We start from the raw sequence: 26,900 nt of genomic DNA on the forward strand, positions 1-26,900 counted from the left end.
ATTAGTTGGAAGATTTAGTTAAACACCGATAGTAATTTCGTGTCACAGACTTTTAATTTGACCAAAGGAGTCTCTCAACCTCTCGCATCTCTTTATAAACCTTAGGAGTTCATCGTCTTTATAATCCGATGAAAATTTTGATAAAAGTGTAACATAATCTTCAACTTTAGAGGTCTCGCTATAATATTTTATTTCTTTTTCCTTCTCCCTTTGTAATCTTTAATAACTTTATAACTTTGTAATTCTAAGACACGGACTCATATATATACTGGATTTAAGCATCATATAAAACACTGTTATATTTAAGGCCTTCTAAAAATAATTTAATAAACAAATACTGAATAACTTCATCTTATAAGTATCAAAGGTTGATGATATGAATGCAGAGCCCTATTATTATTAAGTTTGTCTGAGAGTGCGGTCTATTTCAGTAAATAAAGATGAACGGAGGGCTAGTTCGGTCAAAAAGTCGGATTAATACTGCCGACAATCCTGCAACAGACCGTTGGAGACGCGTCTATTTAGAATCAAATCGATAAAAAAGAAGAAATGAAAAAGAAAAATTAAAAAAATCGGCGCTACAAAAGAAGAAAAAGGTGAAGACTTTTTCTTTTCCAATTCCGGCGTCCGTTTTTCCATCATTAAAACTCTATTTACACCCACCGAGTACTCCGTTTCGTGATCTCAGGTCGAACAGAGTAGAAAAAATCGAGGTTGAAATTGAAGGGAAAGGGAGAGAAAGGAATCGGCAGTTCCCACCCACAAACTCCACTTACCAACTAGGCAGAGAGGAGTAAAGTTGAGGCAAGAGAGAAAAAAATAAAAATAAAAATCCATCACCTCTTCGTCTTCATCTCCTGCAAGGAAGAATCCGACACTTTCGCTTTCTTGGTGCCCACATATATCTCTCTTTCTTTCTCTCTCAGTCCACATCTCTCTTATTTGATTGGTTTCTGGTATTGGGTTTTGCTCGGAAGTGCGAGTACTCGCGTAGATTGCTCTGATCTGTGCAGTTTGGGTACTTCTTTCTTCTGGGTAAGGTATTTTTGCTTTCTCTTGAAGTAGATCCATGTGATAAAAATGCTTACGCATCTCAAAATTGGGTTTTTGCTCAGCTTTACTTGAAAAAGGTTCTTAACTTTAAAAAAAATTTCCATCCACTTTTTTTTTTTTTTTTTTTTTTTTGTTTTTGGTGTGGATCTTGTGGGTTATGGAGATGGTTTTTTTTTTTTTTTTTTAAAAAAAAAATTCTTGAGAACCATATTCGTTTGTACATAACTGCTAGCTCTAGTGTGGGATTATTGAAAAATAAAGCAAATTGAATTGCTGTCGCAATAAGAATAGCATCCTTTCCTGGCATCAAGCAATTGAGATGTTATCTTGCTAGTATGTTGGGTTTGTTTCATTATGAAATCGCTGATAGTCCACGGAAAAGCAGCCTATAATACCACTTCAATATGTCAAATATTGGACAACTTGTGAGTTTCCATCTTTTCCAATTGTATGCGCATTTGAAACTTTTATGAAACTTTCTAGCTGAGAGCCTGGAACCAGAACTCTAAATTTTTGAAGTTGAAACTTGAAAATTCTGCAAGTGGAACTCCGTGAGCTAGCTTTTGTTGTAGAATCTGAAACTACCGGTATGCTTATTCAGATGTTATCTTATTCTTAATTTGATGGAGGAAACACTAATTGAAAAGTTTATGATAAGGTGATAATTTGATGGCTTGACTTTCTATAAGACATTCAAATTTTTATGCTACTTTACCTGTGTCCTATTATCACCAATAACTTTTCTTCAGATTGTTTTGTTTACTACTTGTCTTTCTTTCGATCATGTCATGCAAAAGTGTTTACTTTTGATGTATATAATGGTTCATACATGCAGGCAAATAAGAGAAAGCCATGGCTTCGCTTGCTGACATAGGGCTTGCTGCAGCTATCAACATACTAACTGCCGTAATCTTCTTACTGGCATTTGCTTTTTTACGGCTGCAACCAATAAATGATAGGGTTTACTTTCCAAAATGGTATCTTAAAGGGGTAAGAAGTAGCCCAACACGCTCAGGAACATTTGTGCACAAGTTTGTCAATTTAGACTGGAGATCCTATTTGAGATTTCTGGAGTGGATGCCTGCTGCCCTTAAAATGCCTGAGCCTGAGCTGATTGAGCACGCTGGACTTGATTCTGCTGTCTATTTGAGGATCTACTTGATTGGGTATTCTATATCTGATTTTGTTTTAACTCATTCATTAGTTTACTTCATTATGATGGTGCAAATTGCCTTTCTGATTTGATTTCTTCCTTTTTGCTTGTTACATCTGCACTGCACTGAAATGGTATAAATATGGAAGTTAAATGTTGGATAGTTCTGCACTCATTGTTTCTAGATTTGAAAATTAAATACTTCATTAGTAGAATATTGTATAAAATCCTTTTGTTTATACAACTTATTTTTTTTCTTGTTGCAGACTTAAGATCTTCTTTCCCATAGCTATCCTTGCATTTGCAGTCCTTATACCTGTCAACTGGACTAATGATACTCTGGAAACCTCGAAGTTAGTTTTTAGTGACATAGACAAGCTTTCTATATCAAATATTCCTGATGGATCAAATAGGTAAGCACCAGATTTATATCTTGTGTTGATGTGCATATATCATCATGTGTTATTATGTTATATCTGAATCATTCTACTGTTTCGATCTATTTGTATTTATTGCTTGTCAAACGTTCTATAGCTGATTTACAGTCACTTGAAGTAAGAGTTGTTACGGTTTTACAGAATCTTCCCCCGTTAATAGCTGTTTACATTTCACGACAGGTTTTGGGCCCATTTGGTTTTAGCATATGTGTTTACCTTTTGGACATGCTATATATTGCTTAAAGAATATGAAATCGTTGCTTCAATGAGGCTGCATTTTCTTGCATCAGAGAAACGCCGTCCAGATCAGTTCACTGTAAGTATATATGAATGCCTCTTTTATTCAATCTGCTGAATCTTAGTCAAGTTCTAAAACCTTTCTAATAGTAAGGGTAGGGGGGTTGGTGGGAGAAATAGAGCATATTTAGTTTTAATAATAGTTGAATAGTTGAATATTTACTTTTCTTCTTTTTCCTGATATCTTTTTATGTTGCTCTTCTGCTAATAATTTCTGATTTTAAATCCTTGAGAAAGTTGCTCAATGTACAGCCAGTGGCTCAGAGCATATCATTGACTAAACAGTTAAAAACATAGTAAAAGAAGGCACGCAAAGAAGTGCTTCTGGTGCACTTTCCATGAACTATCATTGTAAAAGGATCATGCTACTATTTATTTATGATAACAAAGCAACAAGTGAACTTGATAAACACATCAAGAATCATAGTTAAGACTTACGAAACACTTCCTGAAGCCAGATAGTGCATAAACTTTGAGTACTCCAAGATATGATATATTTGACTAACTGAATTGATAATCCTTCTCTGATTTTCTACTTAGTAATGGCATACTCTTCTGTTTGGACAATGGATTTATAGAAGAGTAGTTCCTAGAACCAGAAAAAGGTGGCATGCTGCATTCATACCTCAAAACGGGACCTCTGCAAGCATCTATCTCATCAATACCAAGGTTGTTAAAAAGTCGTGGCTTACAGTGAATGGCCTGCATCAAACAACACCTCAGTAATTAATGGATAGGCACTAGTGTTTTATAAGAACTTAAATACAGACAAGGTACTATATACTGTACACTAGCCCAACTCCAAATAGGAGATGTATAGCTCAAGTAAATTAGATATTGGAGGACACCTATTGAACCTGAAAGGATGAAGATTGTTGTACTTTGCATGATTTTCTTAATGGCTAAATTTTCTGATTTGTGCTTGCATTAACTTATGAATATATTTATTGACTCAGGTTCTTGTAAGGAATATTCCACCTGATGCAGATGAGTCAATCAGTGAGCTTGTTGAACATTTTTTTCTTGTCAACCATCCTGACCATTTTCTGACTCATCAGGTAAGTGATGCAATGCTTGTAGTACCACATTTAAGACATTCTCATAGGTTTTCACAAAACCTGATCTGATTAATTTCATTGTTCAAAAATAGATTGTTTCAATAGAAAGTGGAGAGTATGTTTTAGTAACCTTTGCAAATTTCAATTAATAAAAATATAACTTCTGCAGTTTCATTGTGAATGTGTTATGTATACCTTTTTCTTTTCCCTCATCAGTCATCTTTGCTTCTTCTTTTTTATCACATAGAAAAAGAAAGTTGCAAAAAAGGATACGTGTAAGATAAGGAGGGAGAAAAAGGGTAATTAATTGTACACCAAATGGAAAACGCTACAGTGCTTTTAAGCTTAGTTAGGAGCCTTGTGCACTTAGAAATGAATGACACAGCCATCTGTATTAATCAGACTTGTACATATTACTGAAGGAGCCGCATAAGAATGCCCAACTCTTGGGAAATTGAACAGTTAAAGGAGATATACCAGTTACTATGAACAAGGTCCTCCTAGTATCCTTGTAATACTTTCCATTAATCATCCTTTTGTGCAAGTGCTGGCAAAGATAGATACATTTGACCTGTGTAACATCATAACTTTGTACCCGCTGTTTTATAATATGTTATTTTGGTATCTCCTATTGTGAGCTTACACAGCTCCATTTTGATATAGCTTCTAATAGTTTTTTGCAGTACATCATTTCTAACCATGCATGGTTCTATTTTAACTTGATAAAAGGCTTTTATTCCTTGTGTTTATAGAGTATTCCTTGTAGGTTGTTCGTAATGCCAATAAACTTGCAAAGCTTGTCAAAAAGAAGAAAAAAATGCAGAACTGGCTTGACTATTATCAGCTGAAGTATGATCGAAATCCATCCAACAGACCAACTATGAAGGTTACATCCGTACATACTACATCTTTACTTGTTATTTCTAAATGATATTTGAAGTTTGCTATCTTCTTGTTATCATTTCAAAAATCTTGAAGTATGGTGTCTTGAAATGTTCATGTCCTTTTCTTCTTGTGTCCTTTTCAAATCAGACTGGTTTTCTCGGATTATCTGGTACCAAGGTGGATGCGATTGAATTCTACACATCTGAGATTGATATGATATCTAAAGAAGTAAGTGATACTTTCTGAACTTACTGCTAGTGGCGAGTACATAGTGAGCTGGTTGGTTATGACTTTTACATAAGAATTATTGAACATTTTTTTTCAAACATGGTATTTCCGAGTGGTATGGATCATGAAAATGCCTAGTGGTTCTCCATTATGATACATCGGTTGTAGTAATTATATACTTCAAGAAGCAACTCTAGCATGTGAAATTCTACCTATCATTTTTTTCTAATTTTATGGGACAAGTATCAGCTTAGACATCATTAAAATGTGACCAAAAATGCAAGAGAGCAACAGATTTCGTCCTTTATCCTCAAATAGTGGCACTTCTAACTTTCCAATAATGCAATAATGTTGTTGTTTCGTGCTTTAATCAATCTTGTATAGTTTATATGTCGGACGGCATAGTGCGTGGCTCCTGGAGTCAGCTTTCAATACTTCAATGGCTATTCATTTGGTTTGAATAATAAAAGATCTTTGTGAATTATGCAATAATTCTTTGATATGAGATGTTTCTTTCCGCTTGGCACTTAATGAATTTATTATTTATCTGGTTATTGATTAGCCCTTAAAAAAGTTAGTGCATGAAGAATTTATTTACTTATTGAATTAGTCTTATATTCTACAAAGAAAATCTAGCACCTTGATGCATTGAAAGGTTTCATGAAAAATGGTAAATACTGTTACTCCACTCAAACTTGTGTGATGTAAAGATTGTCTTAGCTGTTTTACTTTAATGTTATCTTATGCCTGTATATGAGATTCCAATAGATCAGTCAAACTTGTGAGACAGAAAGATAATCCAAGCTTCTTTTTCTCAATTCTAACCTTTTGTGTGCCCGATATTGTTTCAGTAAGTGATTTCCTGTTTAAGATATGAAATGTTTGGGTTGGATTAAATTTAATTTTGATCTGGTATCACTTCACTTGCTTTTCAGATGTTCTTACTCCAAATTCAATAACCCTTTTTGTTCCGTTGAAAATAATTTTAATGGTGTTTATCAACCATGTGATGTTCAGGAGGCTCTGGAGCGTGAAAATGTCAAGAAAGACCAGAAATCTGTTGTGCCAGCAGCGTTTGTTTCATTCCGATCACGATGGGGAGCTGCAGTTTGTGCTCAGACACAACAAACAAGAAATCCTACATTATGGTTGACTGAGTGGGCTCCGGAACCTCGTGATGTGTACTGGAGCAATCTAGCAATTCCATTTGTTTCCCTCACTGTTAGAAGGTTGATTGTAACAGTTGCAATATTCTTTCTCACATTCTTCTATATGATCCCAATAGCATTTGTACAGTCTCTTGCAAACATTGAGGGAATTGAGAAAGCTCTTCCATTTCTAAAGCCAATAATTGAAGTGTGAGTATATTTGAATATTTCAATTTCATACTTCTAATTCTCCTGTTATTTTATCCCTGATTTGCAATTACTGTTACTTGCCCACTTTGTTTAGTTTCTGTCAACTAGTGAATTGTTGCACACCAAGTCCAATATTGTGCTTTCCCACTGTGGGCTCCTTTACCTGTTATCGTACATTGGTACTGTCTAAGATATCAATTAAACCCCATCAAAGAAATCGATTTGGGCTCTTTGCTAGTTTCTTTGATTATAGGGCTGTATGTTCAAATATATTATTTAATTCGTGGTATATATTTTCTTCATAATTCTTTTGTATGTTGCCCTGATAATTGACATGTGGTGTTTGATTTGTTATGCAGACATTTTATTAAATCGTTCATCCAAGGGTTTCTTCCTGGTATTGCTCTGAAGATTTTCCTCATATTGCTGCCAATCATATTGATGCTCATGTCCAAGTTTGAAGGATATGTATCCTTGTCTGCACTTGAAAGGAGCTCTGCTTCCAAATATTACCTCTTCTTGATAGTTAACGTATTTCTGGGAAGCATAATCGCTGGAACTGCATTCCAGCAACTAAATACATTTATTCACCAGTCAGCAAATGAGTATGTCTCGCTTCATTAATTTTGTTAGGGAAGTACATAACTACATATCATAGTCTTAAATAATACTTCTGTCCTATTATTGTTGGTCAGCTATGCATACTGTTTCCCACCATTTATTTAGTGCTATCTTGCATCAATCTAAGGACTACCTGCATTATATTACTTTGTATTTGCTTGAACAAATATGTGCTTGTATATCTGTGTCTACTGTCACATGTCGCTTTTTCAAGGAAAAACTTGGTTGTCCATGCTATTAGTACCATGTAGTATCATGTAATTCTCATGCTAAAGTTGTAAATAAAGAGTTGTTGTGAAATATGAATTTCTCTCTGTTTATGTGATATACCTTGCTTGGTAAGTACAGTTGTCTTGGTAGAGTTACATCAATTTAGCTGGTGAGGCATACCCTTTTAACTATGCTTAGGAAGTTTTTAAATGATGGAATTTTAGTTTATATAGTTCCAGCAAAGCTAAAATTGTCACAGTATTACACTACTCATTTGGTACTCTTTTGGCAGAATACCGGAAACAATAGGTTCATCCATTCCGATGAAAGCTACTTTCTTCATAACCTATATAATGGTTGATGGTTGGGCTGGAGTAGCTGGGGAGATTTTAAGATTGAAACCACTAATAATCTTCCACTTGAAGAATTTTTTCTTGGTAAAGACAGAGAAGGATAGGGAAGATGCCATGGATCCAGGAAGTATTGGTTTTGATTCATCTGAACCTCAAATACAGCTGTATTTCTTACTTGGTCTTGTCTATGCGGTGATCACGCCATTCTTACTTCCTTTCATTATAATATTTTTTGGACTGGCATATGTGGTCTACCGTCATCAGGTAAGCATCTATCCAATTATTACAGATTGTTGCATGTTTATTGATATCTTCCACTAAATGAGATAATAGAACTTTGATAACTTATACCTTTGCGGGTAAAGGCATTTAGAAAACTTAGCCCCTTCAATGGTTTAATATATTCACAACGTCCAGGAGTTCGGTAGGTTGTGACTTTGACCTATTTTTCAACTAACTAGTTTATAGCTATGATCACTGTGCTTGTAGCATGTGGTGTCTCCTTAGGCGCCTTTCAGGAGCAATCTACTGCAGTGAATGAGTTATTTCTCAAGTTGTCTGTTTTAGAAATCTTACAATCCGTCCATGTTTATTTTCTTGATCATTGAAGTCTATGACTACTTCAAGTATGATATTATTTTCATATTTCTAAGACATTGAGAGTGAGAACTAGGCTACAATCCTTCAGTTTATTAAACCATTAGGCAACTATTGAAATGACTTTGATATATGAAAGGTTGCATCAAATTAAAATAAGTTAGAAAGATTCCTTGTGCATATAGTATTCTTCAAATAATTGTTTGTATATCTGTTGCTATCTTTTTGGACGCTTGAAATGACAATCCCTTTTCTCTTGCTGTCTTTCTTTATCTTTTTGATGGAAGTTAGTAATTTTCCTATTTATGATTGTTATAACCCTTTTTGTTTCATTAAAAATCTGGTTACTGATTGCATGCTATGATTTAGATTATAAATGTCTACAATCAAGAATATGAGAGCGGGGCAGCATTTTGGCCGAGTGTGCATGGGCGCATAATTACAGCATTGGTTATATCACAGCTGCTTCTACTTGGGTTATTAAGTACAAAGAAAGCTGCTCAATCTTCGCCTTTGCTTATCGCCCTTCCTGTACTAACCATATGGTTTCATTTGTTCTGCAAGCACCGCTATGAACCAGCTTTTGTTAAGTACCCGCTTCAGGTAATTTGTACTGATAGTGCACATAAACTAATGTGCAATGCACATGTACATCCCCCCCCCCCCCTAATGCTGCTTTTGAGCTTTTTTCATCCGTGAAAAATACATTTTCCGCTTTTATCGGAGTCAAATTTTTGGCTGCAGTACTATTGGTTTATTTAATATTTTCATAGATAATTTTAGTATCATGTGACTTGCTTTACTTCATCTGTGCACTAAAATAGGATATTTGCCATTTGCTGCAACATTAATGATCACGTAGAAGCAAAATTTCATTTAACCATATGCAAAGAGAAAACACTGTCATTGTTGACGTGTTCAGAGAAGTACAGTAGGCAATCAAGAGACAATGAAATTAGACATTCATTCCTAGACTACTTTAAATAAAGAGGCTTATGAAAATGGTGCTAAAGTAGTTTTAACTTTTTTAGTTTTCATCATTTACTGCAAATAAACATCATCTTCTAACTATTTGGAGTCAGCTACATGGATCCTTTTAATTGTATTCAACTCTATTTAATGTAATTCTTTTTCTTAGAGTAAATGCAATCATGTTTGTTTGTTAGAGGTGATCCAGGCGACAGGCTATATATATTTACATTACCATTTCATCATCACAATTTTTTTTTGTTATGCTCTTCCTCACTCTGCGCCATTCTTTCTTCTGATATCTTCTGCAGGAAGCCATGATGAAAGATACTCTGGAACGCGCTAGAGAGCCAAACCTTGATATGAAAGCATACTTACTGAATGCATATATACACCCAGTGTTCAAAGATGGGGAGGATGAGGACGATATTTCAGCAGGCGACGAGAAAGAATATGAACATGTACTCGTACCAACCAAGAGACAATCTCGTAAGAACACACCAGCCCAAAGTAAATGCAATGGTTCATCACCACCGTCTTTGCCTGGTGACATCATACAAGAGCAACTTTAGAGGCATACAACTTGTGGATATTTTTATGTACATTAGAGAGGAGAGGAATTGCCTTTTGCTTTTATAATCTTGTATGCAATGTAAATTAGCTTCCAGTCAGAAGATAAAGCTAAAGCTGTTATATGTTTCATATCTCTTTCGTCATCTCATCACTCTGATCAATTCAAATGATGATCTGGTTTTTCAAGTGTTTAATTCATTCCATTAAAAAAAGAAATGTGTTCCGATGTTGATTGGCACTTTTGTGATCTATTAGTTGATTGTTTTGGGTGATTTGGCTTCTAATCTATGATGCAGGAAAACAAATGTTATTTGTCAAGAATTCTCTAGTTTTGCGAATTGATGCTGTCGTGATCTATTATTTGATTGTATTTGTGTGATTTGTAAAATATAAATGCAACTCATTTCAGAGTAAAATTATAATTTAAGAAAAAAAATTGAGATTTATCCATATTTTTCTTTCATTTGTTTTAGTCTTCAACCTGGATAGTCAAAGAAAACATATTGTTTGATTACTGAATATGATTTAGAGGTCCCTAATAACTTCGTTCAGGTACTAGTCTGGACTCACTTATGGTACATCTCTGCAATTACCCACCTTAACTATCACTTTCAAAATAAAATCTTGCTCCCAACGAGCAAGTAGATTTTGGTTTATGAAGAAAATATTATAGACCATATCTCTGTCAATTAATCAATCCATCACGAAAACAGTGGCAGAATTCTAAACAAGAGCTCGTGACTAAAATTTAGTCTTCGAATGAAGAATGCTAGGATCGATTCAAAAAATGTACAAAATTTCATATGCAAAGAGAGAGACGTACAAGTACAATAAATAAGATATAATAGTGAATAAACACATCATCAAGTTGCAATCCTGTGCATGTACAACACAGCTGCTTTTTCCTTCGTGCACTATCAAAGGCAAAGAGAACGGAAAGGGCAATGGATACAAAGCAGACCAGGATCTGAATATCAATGCATTGTCAGGTCATCATATCAAATGATCAATCTCCATAAGCTTCCCACTCAAAGGTTTATTTGGCGAATTTTAGTTCGTAGCAGTCAGCTCTTCTGATGCACAGCAATCACATGAATGTCCATATCTTTCAGCATGACAGATCGCCCGCATGAATCACACGGGGCGGTTCTAGATCCGCAGATACTCTCGTGTTCTGATAATCCTCTGAGACGGTCCCGTGCATCCATTGGTTCATTCCCGGCTTGAACCATGTCTCCACAGAAGCGGCACATGATCAAGCGCAGAGGGCATGTTGATGACTGGTGTTGGACCTACCATGGTAGACGAAATATTGAAGGTTTAGTCAGGAGACATCAGTACAAACTTGAAATATATCAAAAGATGATAGAGACAGGCAACTTTTGGAAAAAGAGAAGCAATTTATCCTTGAGCAAGTAAGGTTACATGACAGAAAACTAGTAACAAAGCAGCAGATTTGCATGACAAGATAGATTTCATTCCTACATATTTTATGGCTGAGGCCTGATTTATTTTGATAAAACCAGCTGTACTTCACGATCCTGGTTCAATTGGAACTCATAAACATCAGAGTGAACAGATGGTGTGATATGACTGGGCTTACTATGATTAGGCATATAGGTGGTCTACAGATAATGTTTACAACACTTGCACCTCATTTGTGATATAAAAGATGCATACCATACAAATATTATTGTGGTTGCAAACTTACAACTATATATTTGTTTCACAATCAGGTGATCACAAACCTGCGTCATACAGGCATAACATAGCATGCTATATATAATTGTAATGCAGAGTAAACTGTACAAAAGAGAAGAAAGGGAATGGTTGACAACTGACATAGCATGCATACTTAACAATCTGAGAAGAACATGACCAGAATAATATTCAGGATACAAGATATTGTCTCACATGCATAATTGTTTACTATTAAATTATTTTTTACCTAAAATTCTGCAGCAAAGCCATATGTACCAACTTTGATACACACATTTCAAATTGTTGTATAAAAAAGAAGTACAAGTGTAGTTGCTTACCATTTCTTCCTTCTCTAGAATTACTCCACATGGACAACTGAGTGGTTCATGAAAGACTTTCATATGTTTCTCCATCTCCCCCTGTTGAAAGGCTCGTTTGCATTTACTGCAATGCACGTGGTTTGCTGCCTGTTCCTTCCGAAGAACAACTCCACAGCCATTGTGCTGACAAACAACATTGTGCCGGAAGCAGTATGCTTCATGAATTACAACAGTACGGCTAGATATATAATGCCTACAGTTTCGACATTCTACCGAATCCAAATCAACTTGAGATGAAGAATTAGCATGGTCTCCGATCCTTTGCCTGTTAGTATCTTTCACATGTACAGAAATATCATACTTTGTTACTCCCTTGAAACCAAAGACTCCAATGCTGTATGTACCTGCAACCAGGCTAAGATCCTTTGGTTTGAGTATCAAAACCTTTGAGCCCATCTCGTGAGATGCCCACTCATGTCGATGTTGGGTTGGGAACACCAATGGATGCCTGGATACATAAACATTAGTATCCCCATCACTGGCATCTGCATCAATCTTGACCTCAATATTCATCAGGCCAGAAGAAACTTTCTCACCGATGTCATCTTCAATGCAAAATCTGTAGTACTTGAATTTCCCTTCTTCTATAACTCCTAATTCAACCTTCCCTAGGACAAGTGGGATGAGCACATGCTGACTGTTGTCACCATCCAAGACAGAATCTGATCCTTCTATATCAACTTCAATATCTGTTTCTAAGACAGAAACACTCGAAGCAGGCTTCAGCTCTAGGACCTTCAAGTTGTGGCGCAGCTCTCCATAGCTGACTGCTAACACGTCACCTTCCGAAAGAGTTGCATGCTTGCGGAGAGCTGTCTCGAGTACAGCCTTATGATTAGGGAGATCCGAGAAACCCACTCTTTCAGGTTGCAGTTTTGCGTAAGTTCCTTTCGGCAAGCTAACATATCGCACCTCAATCAAAGGAACATCAAGGTCATTACCAGGGAACAAGTTGCTCCACACATGTGGAGGAAGTTCTGCAGAACCTTCTCTGGCAGTGAACTCAAGGACACCCGAATGAGTAACTCCAGTATCTTGCTTCGTGGCGGCACCTGAATCCGAAGGACCTACATCGTTAACCTTCGATAACCTGAAGTACATAGGACCTTTGTCCAGAGCTCCTTGATCAGACAACTCTTTGAAGCAAGAAGGTGGCAACTTTATCTTATCCCCATAGCCATCAAAAGGAACAGCTTCAAATATTCCTGAGAAGACGATTCCGTTACCAAGTAGCATATTTTCTTCCATTTGTTGCTCCGCCTAACAAAGAAAGGAACAAAAATGTTAACAAGAACTTAAACTTGATGGCATACAACCGAAATGGATTATTTACAACCTTTAAAATAGGGACACTATTGCATCTATTGTAATCAATCACCACTAATAACAGAACAATCGATGATTACCATATACTCGATCGAATCTAGACCAAATCAAGAAGAAGAAAAAGAAAAGGGGGAGAAATTTAGGGCAAAATTATTAATATTCTACCTCGAGGCGGGCGCGGGCGGCGTCGAGGCGCTTGGCTCTCTTCGCTGCCTCGATGGCGTCCCGTTGCCTGGCGGCCTCTTGCTTGGCCTTGCGGTCCCTCTCGAGCTTCGCCTTGGCCCGCGCCTTCCGCTCCCTCTGCTCCCTCTCCAGCTTCTCTCTCGCCGCTCGCAGCTCGAAATCCATCTCTCCTCCTCGTCGAATCGAATCAAAAAGCAACTAACGAATGGATCGATCGATCGATCGAATGGGAAGAGGAAGAGGAAGAGGAAGAGAATGGCAAGTGCGTCGAATATAGATACCAAAGATAGATGGGTTAGGTGGACGTCGATCGGGTTTCGTGACAGTATATATATTATGTCCGATGCTTCGTTGGACCGAGACGACTGTAATAAGTAAGAAAGCGTGCGTAATAATTATTCGGCACGCACGAACGACTCTAGTCTAGAGGATATTTTACTTTTTAATTTTTATTTTTCTCTCTTATGAAATATAAAACCATTTAAAAAAGAAAAAGAAAAAGAAAAATATATTAGTGATGAATGACCAGTTGATTTATTTTTTCTATATTAAAATTAGACATGATCAAACATATATTAAAATATAAAATTATATAATATTTTAGAATGGAAATGCTGAGTTAGGGGTAACCACATCCATCCACATGGCGGGCGTGCTGTCCGCGTAATCTGCACTTAATCACGCGCCCAACCGACATGATGGTTTGATAAGTAATCACCTCCACTTACTCCTATTCAAACCAAAATCCTAAACCTCTTTCTAGATGCAATTTCGAAATAGCACTAATTATTATTTATGCATTTGCCACTGGGATGACTTATCATTTGATTTATTTATTTCTCTACCTTTATTGTGTTATTTATTTTTTATTTTAAAAGAAAAAAGAAGAAGAACTGGTGTTATAAAAGTAACAGTAAAGCATTAAGTAGTAATTTAATAAGTCATAAAGCAGGAAGGGAGCTGGAGAGGCAACAGCGCAGCGGAGGCTTTGGCGGCAACGAAGCGAGAGAGAGAGAGAGAGAGGGGTGGGGGGAAAGAGAGAAAGACGTGACATCGACGGAAGCGGACGGCGACTCCTCCATGCCTTTAAATGCCTGAACGAGAAAATAATGCTCCATCCTTCATCACCTACCTATTAATAAGAGAGCGTAACCGATGTCGCCGAAGAGGCGAGGGGCGGCGATTCGCCACCGCTTGTGGTTAGGGTTGCAATTGGTGCTCTCCATCTCCGTCCTCGCATGCGTCCTTGCGCTCCTTCGGATCCATTCGCGGGCGCCGGTGTCGGTGCTGGAGCCTACGTGGCGCACCCCCAAGGTCGCGTTCCTCTTCCTTGCGCGCACTGATCTGCCGCTGGATTTCGTATGGCACGCGTTCTTCCAGGTTTCTCTTCTGGCGTCGCTAGGCGTTATATTGCTTGTGTTTTTTTTTTTTTGGATGGAATCGGATTAGATTTTCTGAATTGGTGTTGTGTTCGGGTGATGTTCTCCAGAATGCCGAAGAGGAGAATTATTCGATATATATCCACTCGAAGCCTAGGTTTGTGTTCGATCGGTACACGACGCGGTCGGCGTTCTTCTACGGCAGACAGATTAAGAGGAGCGTAAAGGTCTGGCCTATCTTTGGTTTCCTTTTTATGTTTCTTTTGGGGAAAAGGAGGGGGAGTTTGTTCAATGTTTGTGAGATGCAGGTGTCTTGGGGAGAGTCTAGTATGATAGAAGCTGAGAGGCGGCTGCTTGCTGCCGCACTTGAGGATCCGGCCAACCAGCGCTTTGTTTTGGTGTCGGATAGGTACCGTGCCTTGAAGTCGGCAAATCTGAAAATTTTGAGTTTTCTTAATAACAAGTACTTGGAATTGCCATTCGTTTTTTCTATGTTCTATGATTAGTAGGTTGCTGTTCTTCATTGTCCGAAGCACTGATTAAAAGAATTAGGCATTTGAATTATCTCAATCCACTAATTGGCAATTTCTTGTTATGTAGAAGTTTCTTGGCATTATTCGTTGTATAATGGCTCAACAAGAATTGTTATGCAGAAGGAGTTAAACAAAAGCACAGCAGAAATGGGTAGAAGGAAAATAGGAAGGAGAAGCAGAGGATGAAAGAAAGAGGAGAGAAGTACTAAGGGATTAGAGGGAAATAGCAGCATATTGCTGGGGGACTTAATTATTTTTCACTTTATGGCTGATGTGCAGGCTTCACCAAATTAGGAACATGTTAGGAGGTTCAATTAAGAAAAGAGTAGGATGATCACTTAGGAAAAGGTTAGGAGACTCAACTAGACAAATAATGTAGGAAATTACATTGAATTGATTCCACCAATTTGGTACAGCTGATCTCTCATAGAATTGATTGATCTAGTTGGAGCAGAGTTAGGTTAGATTCCCTACTTCCACCTTTAAGGTTATTTTCCATATAGTCCTAATCTATTGACTGATCAGACTGGTAAGATCAATTATTATGAATTGCCCCCATATGCAAGTTAAACAATTGAATAAAAATTAAAGTTAAGCCTTGATGCTTAGGTCAGTAATCTAGAGTTCATGTTCCTTGCTCCAAAGTCAGGCTGTTGACCTTTGTGCTCCTGTGATGATGAATGCCATATCTAGTTTAATATCTATTTGTAATTTTTTCTAAATTTCTTGCTTTCTTGTTGAAATTGGACACTTGATGTTCTATATCTCGAGAAATCCATGTTCTGATCATGTTATTTCTTGCTGCAGCTGCGTCCCTCTTTATAACTTCAGCTATATATATAGCTACTTGATGTCTTCATCCAGAAGTTTTGTTGACAGGTGAGTTAGTGCGATAATTTAGAGTAAGTTGTTTCTGATGACTTAGAAACCTCATGATATATGAAAACTTATAGATAGTACTGACCAACATAGTCACTCAAATATCAAAACAGTAACAATTTAATTCTTCCAGCTTTCTTGATCAAAAGGAAGAACAATATCAGCCCAAAATGTCTCCTACTATTCCCAGGGCCAAATGGAGGAAAGGATCTCAGGTATCGTTTTAGTTTCTTAACTTGCAAGATGCAATTGAGAAATTAGTAGACCATTTATTTAGTTTCAACTGAAATTTGTTCTGATTGCAATTATGTTTGTCTTTTCAGTGGATAACATTAATTAGGAAACATGCAGAGGTTGTAATTGCTGACAATGTTATCTTTCCAATATTCAGAAGGCATTGCAAGGTAATCTATTGGCATAACAATCTTTGCTTAGTGTATTTTTTTTTTCATGCTAATGGAATGTCTTCTGGAAATTTAATTGCAACTTGACCATTATGATGCTGCAAGGTTTCTTTCATTTTTTCAGATAACCACGATAGATATAAATGGAATATGGAAATTTAAATGAAATAAATGGTCACTTTTTTATTATTTTTTTTCCTTCATTAAGTTATCTTTCTAGTGCATGTTAAATTGTTAATACAAAGTGGAAGTTGGGAGCCCACTAACAAAGGTCACAAGAAATATTCCTGTTGATCTATTTTGCGACCTCCTTGATGCATTTGGTATTAAAGATTCTTTTAGAAGCACTTTGTGGGAATGATTAAGGCAGGTAGATTACTACTGATTGTACACCTGTCACATTGCAATGTTGGAACATGACATTAATCACCCAATGTTTCTGTTGGAAATTTTATCCCCATGCAACTTGCATATTTTGAAGTTGTTCATATTTGAATTTGAAGTTATCCATCTTTTCTCTTTAACCTCACTGCTATATAATTAATTCGGTGTTGATGTTTAACTGTATTTACTCAAAGTACTCTTCCTTCATACTTTTGCAGCGAGTTCTTGAATCAGACATTGGGAAAAAGCATACTGCTGTAAGTCTACATCTGTAATTGTACCAGTTACGTTATACTAAGTGCCAACACTCTTGAGATGCAGATAAGATTGTTCTATTCTTTTAGTTCTAGGGTTGCCCAATCTAAACCAGAAGTCTTTGCTAATACAAACAATTCTAATCTAGTCTTTCTATGACAGTGCAGCAGTGAAGTTCCTTTCTTTTGCATGAATATTGCCATATATCATAATGCTTTTATTGTTAGTAAATTTGAATATTTGCTACATTTTGAAAAATGAAGGGCCCATGGATTTAAGTATCCAGTGGCATAGTATGTAGCATGCATGGAAGAACCATTATAGTCTTGCATTAAACAAAGCATGTAAGGCCTTACTAGGCAACCGGCAGACCTCTTATCTGGGAAAGACAGATACTTCCATACTCTCATTGTATCCATATCAAATATAATACTCGTCGAATACTTTCAAATGCATATCAGATACTTCCTTAAAGTATCCGAATTGTTAACAATAAAATTAATGTTGCGGATATTTCTCGGATACTTCTTAAATATTTTTTGAATACTTCTAAGATTCCTATCAATATGAGTCAAATCAAAGGAGACTGTTACTTTTCATTTTTTTATAGGATCTAGAAGGTTTTCCTTTGTGAAAAGGCTGAGTTCACTTATTTATTTTATGATCTATATTAGGAAATCATGTTACAGTGGGAAGGCAGGCAAGGGAAAAAGGGATGTTTGCTTATCAACTTCTTCTGATTTATAGATTAAATTCAGTTGTTTATCTTACATCTTAGTAATATACTACGTAATATACTAGTTCTTTATTATGAATGGTATCTTTTGAGGTCTCTTTATATAAACTATCATATGCAACAATAATATATAATTCCTCAATTAAGAAAATGGAAGTACATAAGCTCACTAATTTGTGTGTTTGTAGACATAAATATATACATATATCAGCTATGTATCCTAGGTGTTTCATATACTTATTGTCAAAATTTGTGGTACCGTATCCTTATGCATGCTTCATAGTCCTCACTCAGCACATTAAAATTCTTGGAAGGCCCCATATTTGTTAGTTTGCATAATTGAATGAACTGAGAATTGCAAATCGTCTACCAGTGTTGATGTAGACATGTAGTACGTGCTAATTAGATACATATCTATAGAGTGATGTTATAAAAGGTGTGAGCCATACGGAAGGTAAAAGGTGCAACAAGCTGACTCCTTGTATGCCTATTGGATTGTTGCTAGGCACATTCACATTTGTTCCTTAGGAGACCCCAGGCACAAGCAAGAATGCTTTGTTAAAGCAAAATATCAAGTTATTTCTTCTTGTTAAAATTTTCCAGAGTGCTCCATTCGCCTGCGTTATGTTCCTTGCTTGTTTGTAGATTGAAAATTAGTTTTATGAAAAATCTATCAGTGCATCTTTGACAATCCTTTTACAAGAACTGGGTCTAGTTTTTGCAGAAATCAGCTGCTGAGAAGAAGCGCAATTGTATTCCAGATGAGCACTACACACAGACATTACTTTCTGTAAGAATTTATACTCCTAAGTTCTATCTTGTTCCATATCTTAGGTCTTAAGTTTTGATTTGTAACAAATATGACCTGTGATTGATCATTAATTCCTTACTTCCTTTCTTGGAGATTGTAAGGCCCAGCATACATTATTAATGTACCGTGACTACGTAGAAATAACACCAAGATGTTAATGTTCATGTTAAAGTATGACATAGAAGTTATCTTCCTATTATCTCATTAAATATTGTTTTATTTACAGATGAAAGATCTTGAACATGAAGTAGAAAGAAGAACTCTAACCTATACAGCATGGAACCAGTCCTCAAATCTTATGGATACAAAAACATGGCATCCAAAGACGTTTGAGTATGCTGATGCAAGCCCTCAGAGCATTAAGGAAATAAAGGTAAGATACCATTATCCATGGATTTTGAAACTTCAGATATGATATATCCTTATCCATTTTATGTACAAGCATCGCAACTATCACTCAGAATTGGTTTAATTACATTTTGACCCCCTCAACTATCACTCAATTTCACTTTCATCATCTCAAGAAAAATAGTGGGTACATACACCCTTTTCAATTACTTAATTGTATCACTAAATTCCCTCCATTAGAAATTTTATTGGATAAAATATTAAAAATTAGATTAACTAGTTAGATAGATAAAAATGCTTTAACACGCTTCTTTTTCCTTGAGGAGAGTTGGGGAATGAGATATCTATGTTTTTTAAAGGGGTTATAGAAGATTGGTTTAGATTGGATATTTGGAGAAGTTGTCATAGATGCCTTTAACGGAGGAGATGGAAGAATACAGGAAACTGATGACGGCATTTTTGTCCATCTATGAGTCAGTCAAAATTATTATTATTTCTGATGAAATTTTTTGACAAATGCTGATAGAAGGGGCTTAGTGATACATTCAGAGGTTGTATCTGTCTTTTTTTTTCTTGAGGAGGTAAGAGCGATAGTTGAGGGGGCTAAGATGTAATTAACCTTTTATAATATTTTATAATTAATTTCTTTGATACTAATTATCCATAGAGAAGTTTTGAGAAGAGAAATTCATGTGAGTTTAAACATTTGGTGATTTATGTTCCACTGCTGATGTCTACTTCATTGTTTTGCAGAAGATCAACCATGTATTCTATGAGACAGAATACCGGACAGAATGGTGCCAATGCAATGATACCTTAGTGCCATGCTTCTTGTTTGCTAGGAAGTTTTCCCGGAGTGCTGCCACGCGAATCCTCAGCGAAGGACTGGTTGGGCCCTTTGATGCTGCTGCTTTGTTATTTAATTCCTCATAGTGCTATTTGCCTTGCAATATAGCCTATCAGTTGCTCGCCTCAAGAATGTCCCGAAGCTGATGATGTAGACAATGTTATCTTGACGCACAGCATCGGTGCCAGGGTTATAAAGGCACTGGATACTAGCAAGAAAGACTGAAAGAGACGGTATTTGACCTACATGATACAAGTTCTGGAGCCATGGTCCTCTAACTATCTACAGACAGGATCGTGCAGGATACTGTTATCAAAGTACTAATATACATCACTTACTGACTAATCAAAGTTGGCCGGAATGTTTGTTATGCTAAATATAGAAGAGGGAATTTGTAACTGACTAGATTAGCAACATCTGTTAAAGGTTAGATAGAAACAAATTCAAGTTATAATGCATTACATATATTATCCTTTGTATTTTTTATGCTTGCTATATCATGCTGTTTAATAATGACCTTTAGCTGCTGCTAAAGGAACCCCAGATATTTCTTTGCTCTATGGCTGGTCCGTGATTCATGCAGTGCAACAACTTTCCCCAGATGTATGCATAGGAATGGTTGTAGATCTGGCACTACTGACCATTTAACAGAGTTGCTGTGATAAATAGAGTTGGGTGGGAACTGGGAAGACTACGAAATGTTGGAATAAATTGCTCGATCGAGTTGTAGATAAGAATAGTTGAACGACGTTGTTTGTGGATAAGAATAGTTGAACCACTACTAGGAGATAATTTATATTTGGAAACAACTTCTTTGTCTTTCCAATTTTTTTTTTTAATCTTCTTCTTTCTTTTCCTTTTCTCTTTGAAACAACTTCTCTCATGACTGGAAAGGTTGATGCTTTTCTTAAACACGTGCAAACGTCTCACCTTTGCGAAATCTTTGGGATAATTTGCATGGAAAATCTATACTTATTTATGTTTTTGGACGACATGGAAAATGGTTGTCGTCCAAAAACAGAGCATTTGTATTTTTTTTTATAAAAAAAGTACTATACAATTTAAAATAATAAAAATAAAATTTGTGCATATTTTTTTATATAAATTATAGATATCTTGTTATAAAAAAAAAAAGAAAGAACGAATTCAGTATAAAATCTAATGGCCCTCCAAAAACATATTTAAGGCAATGGATTATAATTGTAAATTACCCAAAGTCTTTATTTATCTTAGACAAATTTATCTTATTCGCATTAATGCCTCCCTAGTTGTTGTGAGCGGCTCTCGCACGTGGCGGATTGTGAATGGACGTATCAGCTACCAGCAAGCACATCTCGGATGCGCTGTTGCCGTTGAAACAGCAAATAGCATCAAACGTTCATAAATCGTGGGTAGATTGCCAGTTCGCTTGCGACTTTGGTCCCTTCGGGCTTCGGTGGAGGAAGCACCAGATTCACAGAAAGCCTCCAATAAACAAATAAGAGAGAAGCACGGCAACGTCGAAGGAAGAGAGAGAGAGAGAGAGAGAGAGAGAGAGACGACGCCGTCGGAATCGCACGCCGCCGATCGCATAGGCATCTGTTGAAGAACGCAAAGAGGATCTTTATTTTTTTATTTTTTTGTGTGTGTCAGAGAGAGAGAGAGGGGGATGGATGAGGTGTTGACCGCGAAGGATATGTTACCGAATTCGCCGTCTTCGTCGTCGAGCATCGGTAGAAATCTCCCACTCGTCTCCGCCTTCCTCGCCTTCTCCATCGCTCAGTTCCTAAAGCTCTTCACCACCTGGTGCGTTCCCTCATTCCCCTTTCCCTATCTCTCTTTCTCTCTTGTGATTGCCTAGAATTGATACGTGGGGTAGTTTGATTGTCTATTAAGTTTATCACTGCGTTTTGTAATTGTGAGATTACGAAAGTTTTGATTTTAGCATTGCCAACATCAATGGATTGGTATTTAGGGGAAAAAGTTTTGATTTTTCTGCGTCGTGGCTTGGTTTATTGTAAATCCTATGGGAAAAATGCTATCTCGTACTGTATAACTTGTTTCAAGAGCAGATGGTAATATGGTTCCGTTGATGCTTCTATATATTCCGTCTGTTCCTTTTAGTAGATAGCCTCAATGTTTTATTTGCATTAAGCATCAATATGTACTTCCTAGACATGCAGGTTTAAGGAGAAAAGATGGGATTCAAGGAGGTTATTTGGGTCAGGTGGAATGCCCTCATCACATTCTGCGACGGTCACAGCTCTCGCAGTGGCTATTGGTCTACAAGAAGGGAGTGACAGTTCTTCGTTTGCCCTTGCTGTAATTTTAGCACTAGTTGTATGTACTTATCAACCTTGCCCATTCATTTCTTTTAATTAAGACATTATCCTCCTGAATGGATATATTTTGTAATTTTTTTTAGTGGTGCTTTCCCTTTACTATGAACTTTGTATAAGCATGCATATTTTTTGTACCTTTTCCATTCTTTTTCGATGTAATTTGGATTCTATAACAAATGGCTGTTGTCATAGATCTTGGTATCTGATGGATCATCTTTAGAAATGATTATGGATGTAAAATAGAACTGATTGAACGGAAACTAGTACATCTTTTTCTGTTTAAGATCATTGTCTTGAAAGTATGTCATATGGGCTAAAGGGATAAGCTCATAACAAGTCATAATGGGATGATTTATTAAGTTATGTTTGTTTATCAAGCTGTCAAGCATCTGATTTCTTGCTGAGGAAAGGTAGGAAGGAAGCTCTTAACTAGACCTTTTAATGAGTGCGGTAACATTAAGAAGACACTAAACAGTGCAGCTTAAGATGTTTTAGGGTTACATGAGGCATATTTCAGCTCTGAACACAATTATGTTGAGGGATGAACTGAACTATAATTAGTAGATTTGGTTACCAGGAAAATTAGATAACATGCTAATAGACATACATTTTGACATAGCCTGACATTTTACAATCTTGTGCCATTGTGAGAGCTTCTTCACGGACTTCACACGTTCCTTTTATTTGAATATATTTTCATGGAAATGCTCTATTTTCCTTCATGATCCCTAGATACTTCTGATGTTCCTTCCTATGCAATTTCTGTTTCTGCAATTGCAGTGTTCTAGAAAGTAGGAAATGCATTATTTGAGTTTTATGTGGTCAATTTTCATGCTCAGTTATCTTGCCACGCATGCAGGTAATGTATGATGCCTCTGGTGTTCGTTTGCATGCTGGCCGCCAAGCTGAGGTAAGCTATTCTAGTTTGCACAGAGATACACCTATTTGTAGCTAGTTTTCTAGAAATTAATATACATGTTCTGTACTTTCAAGTTTCAACACGAATGTACTTTGCATTTAATATATCCAAGCGTTTTATCTTGTTTTCCAACTTCTGTATTTTTGTTAGCAACATGTTCTTTGAACAACTTCTATTTTGCCCAGCTGGACATAACCAACCAAATAATTGGTATACTGCATCCTAGATGATCCTACTGCTATGTATTATCAATCTCAAATATTTACTTTTTACTATTACATTTTCTTCTATTAGTTTAGGATCCCCTACCTTTTATGAGACTATATATTATTTGAGCTATTAATCACTTTGTTGAAATATTTTGTTATTTTTTTCTTGCAGGTACTAAATCAAATAGTATGCGAGTTTCCACCGGAGCACCCTTTATCTACTGTTAGGCCTCTACGCGAACTTCTTGGACACACTCCACTTCAGGTAGGTTGCTGATGCATCTTACATACCGCTGTATCGCAATTTCATATCTTATGCGCTTTTCCATGCATGCTTCATGCTTGATATAAAACCTCTCTGTTTATTATAGGGAGAGTGCTAGGAATGGTACAGGAATGTTGTGATGAGTTCTAGAGTATGATACAAATATTAGTTTTCATCTTTGCAAGTTGTGCCTCTAGATTAGATGCTGTTTCTATGATCTTTGATTCCATGCTATTGCATGACCAAAGTTATCATATATGATTTGTGCAGCATTATACAGATAGAGTGGATTGGATACAGTCCTTTGTTTAGCCACATATGACACGGTAGGCATCTGTTATAGAGAACATAGATCATGTATATGCAACCCATCTATTGCCAATGCCTGTAGTTAGATCATAAATCAGCTGGTAAGGATTTACGAAGAAAGTTGTCAAAGCATTAAGAACGTCAACAAGGGATTCCTTTGCAAATATGAGTGGTTTGACAGAGATACATGCAAACATAACATGCTACTTATGTTTGTGTGTGTGCCTGTCTGGATGCGTGTGTTGGTATTAAGACTCAGTTATAGGTCAATCAAACTATCGAAATATCTTCTAAGCAGCTGTGCTAGGTTGCCAAAACTTTGAATAAGGAATTGACCATTAGTAATGGTCTTCCAGCCTTGCCCTTTTGCCAAGCTTGTTGTTAGCCTCCTCTCCCCGTCTACTCCATTCATTTTGGTCATCCCATGGAGAAACTTCTGTTTTCATGTGATCAGCCCTTGCACTAAGATTATGGGTGGCCATGGGCCAAGTTGGGTTCGGGGCAAAAAATATCTGGTCGACTTCGGGCCAGGCTTGGCCTGTCATGCCTGCACTAAACTCGATAGCTCTTCGTGCTGGGTCTTATTTTGGAGACCCGGACCTGACCTTGGGCTTCAGGTTTTGCGTTGCGCCGGACAGGGAGAGGGTAAGTCCAATTATCCTTGGGTCGACCTCTGCTTGGGCCCAATTCATGCTCAGGTCAGGTTATGGCTCGAAAATTTTGGGCTAGCCTCGTGTGGGCTTCACGATATCAGGCCAGATGAGCAGCCCTAACTAGGATTCACTCTGGGTATGCAAGATAAAGCCAAATGCTGATTTTTAGTTTCTTACAGAAGAAAAATAAGTGAAGGTGAAGTATGTGCTTCTTTGATGGCTACTTGTCATTTTGGACATACAAAAAGTAAGAAATCTTATCCTCTATCTTGCTATCATTAGTGAGCCAAGGCAGATATATTTTATCTTTTTCCTCTAACATGAGAAGAAGCAAATATGCTCAATTTGCAGACTTATTAATTAAATTTCTCTCTAACTCTCTCATATTTTTACATTTATATGCTGAAGCATAAGAAATACTTTCAGAGATTATCTTTGAACAATAAATCAGGCAATTATCTTGTACATCTTCCTAATATATGATGCATCCTCTTATCTATACTGCTCTACTATTCCAGGATCTTTGGGTATTGATATTTTGTTTTATGACTTTGTTTCTTCTTACTATGAATAAAGCTGGGGGATCCAATCTAATAATATTTCTCGTACAGGTCTGTGCTGGTGCTGTTCTTGGTGCCGTTGTATCCTACCTTGTGCGAAATTCTTTATAAAAAACATGGCCTTCCTTGAGCAATTCATGTTGCAATGGGGCGGTTGACATTGTCGGAGTTGATATAGTGTGCAATAGAAGCAGCATTTCTGGCATGAATGTAATCCTGAGAAGCAAACTCCGAGAAAAATGTAGTCTATACATTTCCATATATACTTATTGCAGAGGAGCGTGTACAAGAACACATAATCAAACATCATTTGAGGAAAACCTGAAGATTGTTGCTTTATTTTATTATCAGGAGAAGTGTGGGCTTTGTAATACCATATGCATGTGCACTTTTTGATCTTTGTGAGTCAGTTAAGTTGTTTGGCAGTCACTAGCATGGAAACAAAGCAATTACACCACTAGAATATGAATCACTCTTTACAGAAGATGAAGCAAGAAACATGATATGAGAATGATACATGTTTGTGATCATCTCTTTTATCATTACTCCTGTTGTATATAAGCTGCTTAATATGATCAAATATTAGAAGAAGAGAGTATTAAGAGTTATCAATTGTCAGTGTTAATCATGCAGCTAGCCTTTATTATATCTCACAGACAGTAAGAGTGTATTGACACAAATGCAAGAACCCTAGAATTAGAAAGCCTTCTGATACAACCCATGAATCTTCTGCCATGACTCCTCCCTCTGCATCTTGAGCTGCATGTAGAAATTTCCAATGAACATCTCAGCCTTTGTATACAGTTCTTGCTTGCTCATCTCCCCCACTTCCTTCTCCTCCTCCTCCTCCTCCATTTCTTTCTCTTCCTTCTCCTCTTCTTTAACTCCCTCCTCTCCTTCCAAGCTACTAATGAAGAAAAGGCTTGGCCTCGAGGGGCACTTCTTGATTCTTTCCACCCTCGCCTTCTCCCCGGCCTCCTCCTTCACTCCTAGTGCTGACGATGCACTGCTTGCATGCACGATATCTACGTCAATCGCACCGCCGCCGCTCGTGTTGCGATAACCATCTTCGACGTTTGTGGGACTAGCGGCGACGGCAGTCGGTTTCTTCTCGTCGCGAGGGGCAGACATGGCTCCGAGGAAGCCTGCCTCGACGCCGACTACAAGGATGAGGATGTTGAGGAGGAAGTAGAGGTAGGATGGCCTCAAAGATGTAGATACGAAGGGAATTAAAACTAGTAAGAGAAGGAAGAACACTATCTTAGCTAGTTGAGATAAGGGCGGGAACTTCTCCATGACCATTAGGGGCGATCACCAGTGCAATGGCATTAATTAAGAACCCTCATAGCTTATATATATATATATATATATTAAGAACTGCATGGTAGTATTGGACGACAAAAAGATCGGTCGTAGCGTTTTTGACCAATGTAGTTCTCATCACCAAACAATATATTCAAATAAGTGAGTTTCAAGCCTTATTTATAAGATTAGGTGAATAAAATCATCATTTTTGGGGGGATACTATTTGATGTGTAGACAGACCTATATTGATAAAGAAAAAGAAGAAGAAGAAGTTTGTATATTCTCTCAACTTTTTGGAACAATTTACAGCCAAGGGATTACTTGTAGGGGGTTCAAGAACAGAGGAGTAGCTTTAAGGATCTTTGCTTGATCTCCTTTCTTTCTCCTTTTCTTTCCGTCGT

At 36.9% G+C, this 26,900-nt stretch overlaps 4 protein-coding genes and 1 pseudogene across 8 annotated transcripts; 3 read left to right on the forward strand and 2 right to left on the reverse strand.

Annotated features, from left to right (window-relative positions):
* Positions 1 to 655: 655 nt before the first annotated feature.
* On the forward strand, positions 656 to 9,986 carry LOC140770291 (calcium permeable stress-gated cation channel 1-like). 4 transcript variants are annotated; one of them, XM_073111400.1, is made up of 13 exons: positions 658 to 1,035; positions 1,889 to 1,959; positions 2,042 to 2,219; positions 2,473 to 2,619; positions 2,824 to 2,959; positions 3,897 to 3,998; positions 4,765 to 4,884; positions 5,031 to 5,111; positions 6,129 to 6,469; positions 6,829 to 7,074; positions 7,593 to 7,917; positions 8,620 to 8,853; positions 9,531 to 9,986. In XM_073111400.1, exons 3-13 carry the CDS (start codon positions 2,131 to 2,133, stop codon positions 9,789 to 9,791), a joined length of 2,082 nt encoding a protein of 693 aa, XP_072967501.1. In that variant the 5' UTR covers positions 658 to 1,035; positions 1,889 to 1,959; positions 2,042 to 2,130; the 3' UTR covers positions 9,792 to 9,986. The 4 variants fall into 4 exon arrangements, with proteins under 4 accessions (XP_072967499.1, XP_072967498.1, XP_072967501.1 ...); XM_073111398.1 differs by having other exon boundaries at positions 656 to 1,040; positions 1,889 to 2,219; XM_073111397.1 differs by having other exon boundaries at positions 656 to 1,035; positions 1,889 to 2,219.
* A 527-nt stretch (positions 9,987 to 10,513) lies between these two features.
* On the reverse strand, positions 10,514 to 13,692 carry LOC140770292 (uncharacterized). Its single transcript, XM_073111401.1, has 3 exons — positions 13,365 to 13,692; positions 11,832 to 13,133; positions 10,514 to 11,084 (listed from the first exon to the last, which is right to left on the reverse strand). The coding sequence occupies exons 1-3, from the start codon at positions 13,545 to 13,547 to the stop codon at positions 10,857 to 10,859; spliced, it is 1,713 nt and encodes a 570-aa protein (XP_072967502.1). The 5' UTR covers positions 13,548 to 13,692; the 3' UTR covers positions 10,514 to 10,856.
* A 622-nt stretch (positions 13,693 to 14,314) lies between these two features.
* On the forward strand, positions 14,315 to 20,437 carry LOC140770588 (glycosyltransferase BC10-like). 2 transcript variants are annotated; one of them, XM_073111842.1, is made up of 10 exons: positions 14,315 to 14,762; positions 14,872 to 14,988; positions 15,070 to 15,170; positions 16,102 to 16,173; positions 16,307 to 16,388; positions 16,497 to 16,577; positions 17,180 to 17,218; positions 18,668 to 18,742; positions 18,990 to 19,136; positions 19,865 to 20,437. In XM_073111842.1, exons 1-10 carry the CDS (start codon positions 14,538 to 14,540, stop codon positions 20,042 to 20,044), a joined length of 1,119 nt encoding a protein of 372 aa, XP_072967943.1. In that variant the 5' UTR covers positions 14,315 to 14,537; the 3' UTR covers positions 20,045 to 20,437. The 2 variants fall into 2 exon arrangements, with proteins under 2 accessions (XP_072967943.1, XP_072967944.1); XM_073111843.1 differs by having other exon boundaries at positions 14,316 to 14,762; positions 18,677 to 18,742.
* Positions 20,438 to 21,361: 924 nt separating this feature from the next.
* On the forward strand, positions 21,362 to 25,623 carry LOC140771204 (uncharacterized). Its single transcript, XM_073112649.1, has 5 exons — positions 21,362 to 21,743; positions 22,121 to 22,277; positions 23,139 to 23,189; positions 23,580 to 23,672; positions 25,246 to 25,623. Exons 1-5 carry the CDS (start codon positions 21,607 to 21,609, stop codon positions 25,303 to 25,305), a joined length of 498 nt encoding a protein of 165 aa, XP_072968750.1. The 5' UTR covers positions 21,362 to 21,606; the 3' UTR covers positions 25,306 to 25,623.
* A 267-nt stretch (positions 25,624 to 25,890) lies between these two features.
* LOC140771203 (uncharacterized) lies at positions 25,891 to 26,505 on the reverse strand (annotated as a pseudogene).
* Positions 26,506 to 26,900: the final 395 nt, after the last annotated feature.

The sequence above is a fragment of the Typha angustifolia genome, chromosome 11 (genome assembly GCF_048772165.1).
Source record: "Typha angustifolia cultivar Huaian chromosome 11, ASM4877216v1, whole genome shotgun sequence".
NCBI classification, from domain to species: Eukaryota; Viridiplantae; Streptophyta; class Magnoliopsida; order Poales; family Typhaceae; genus Typha; species Typha angustifolia.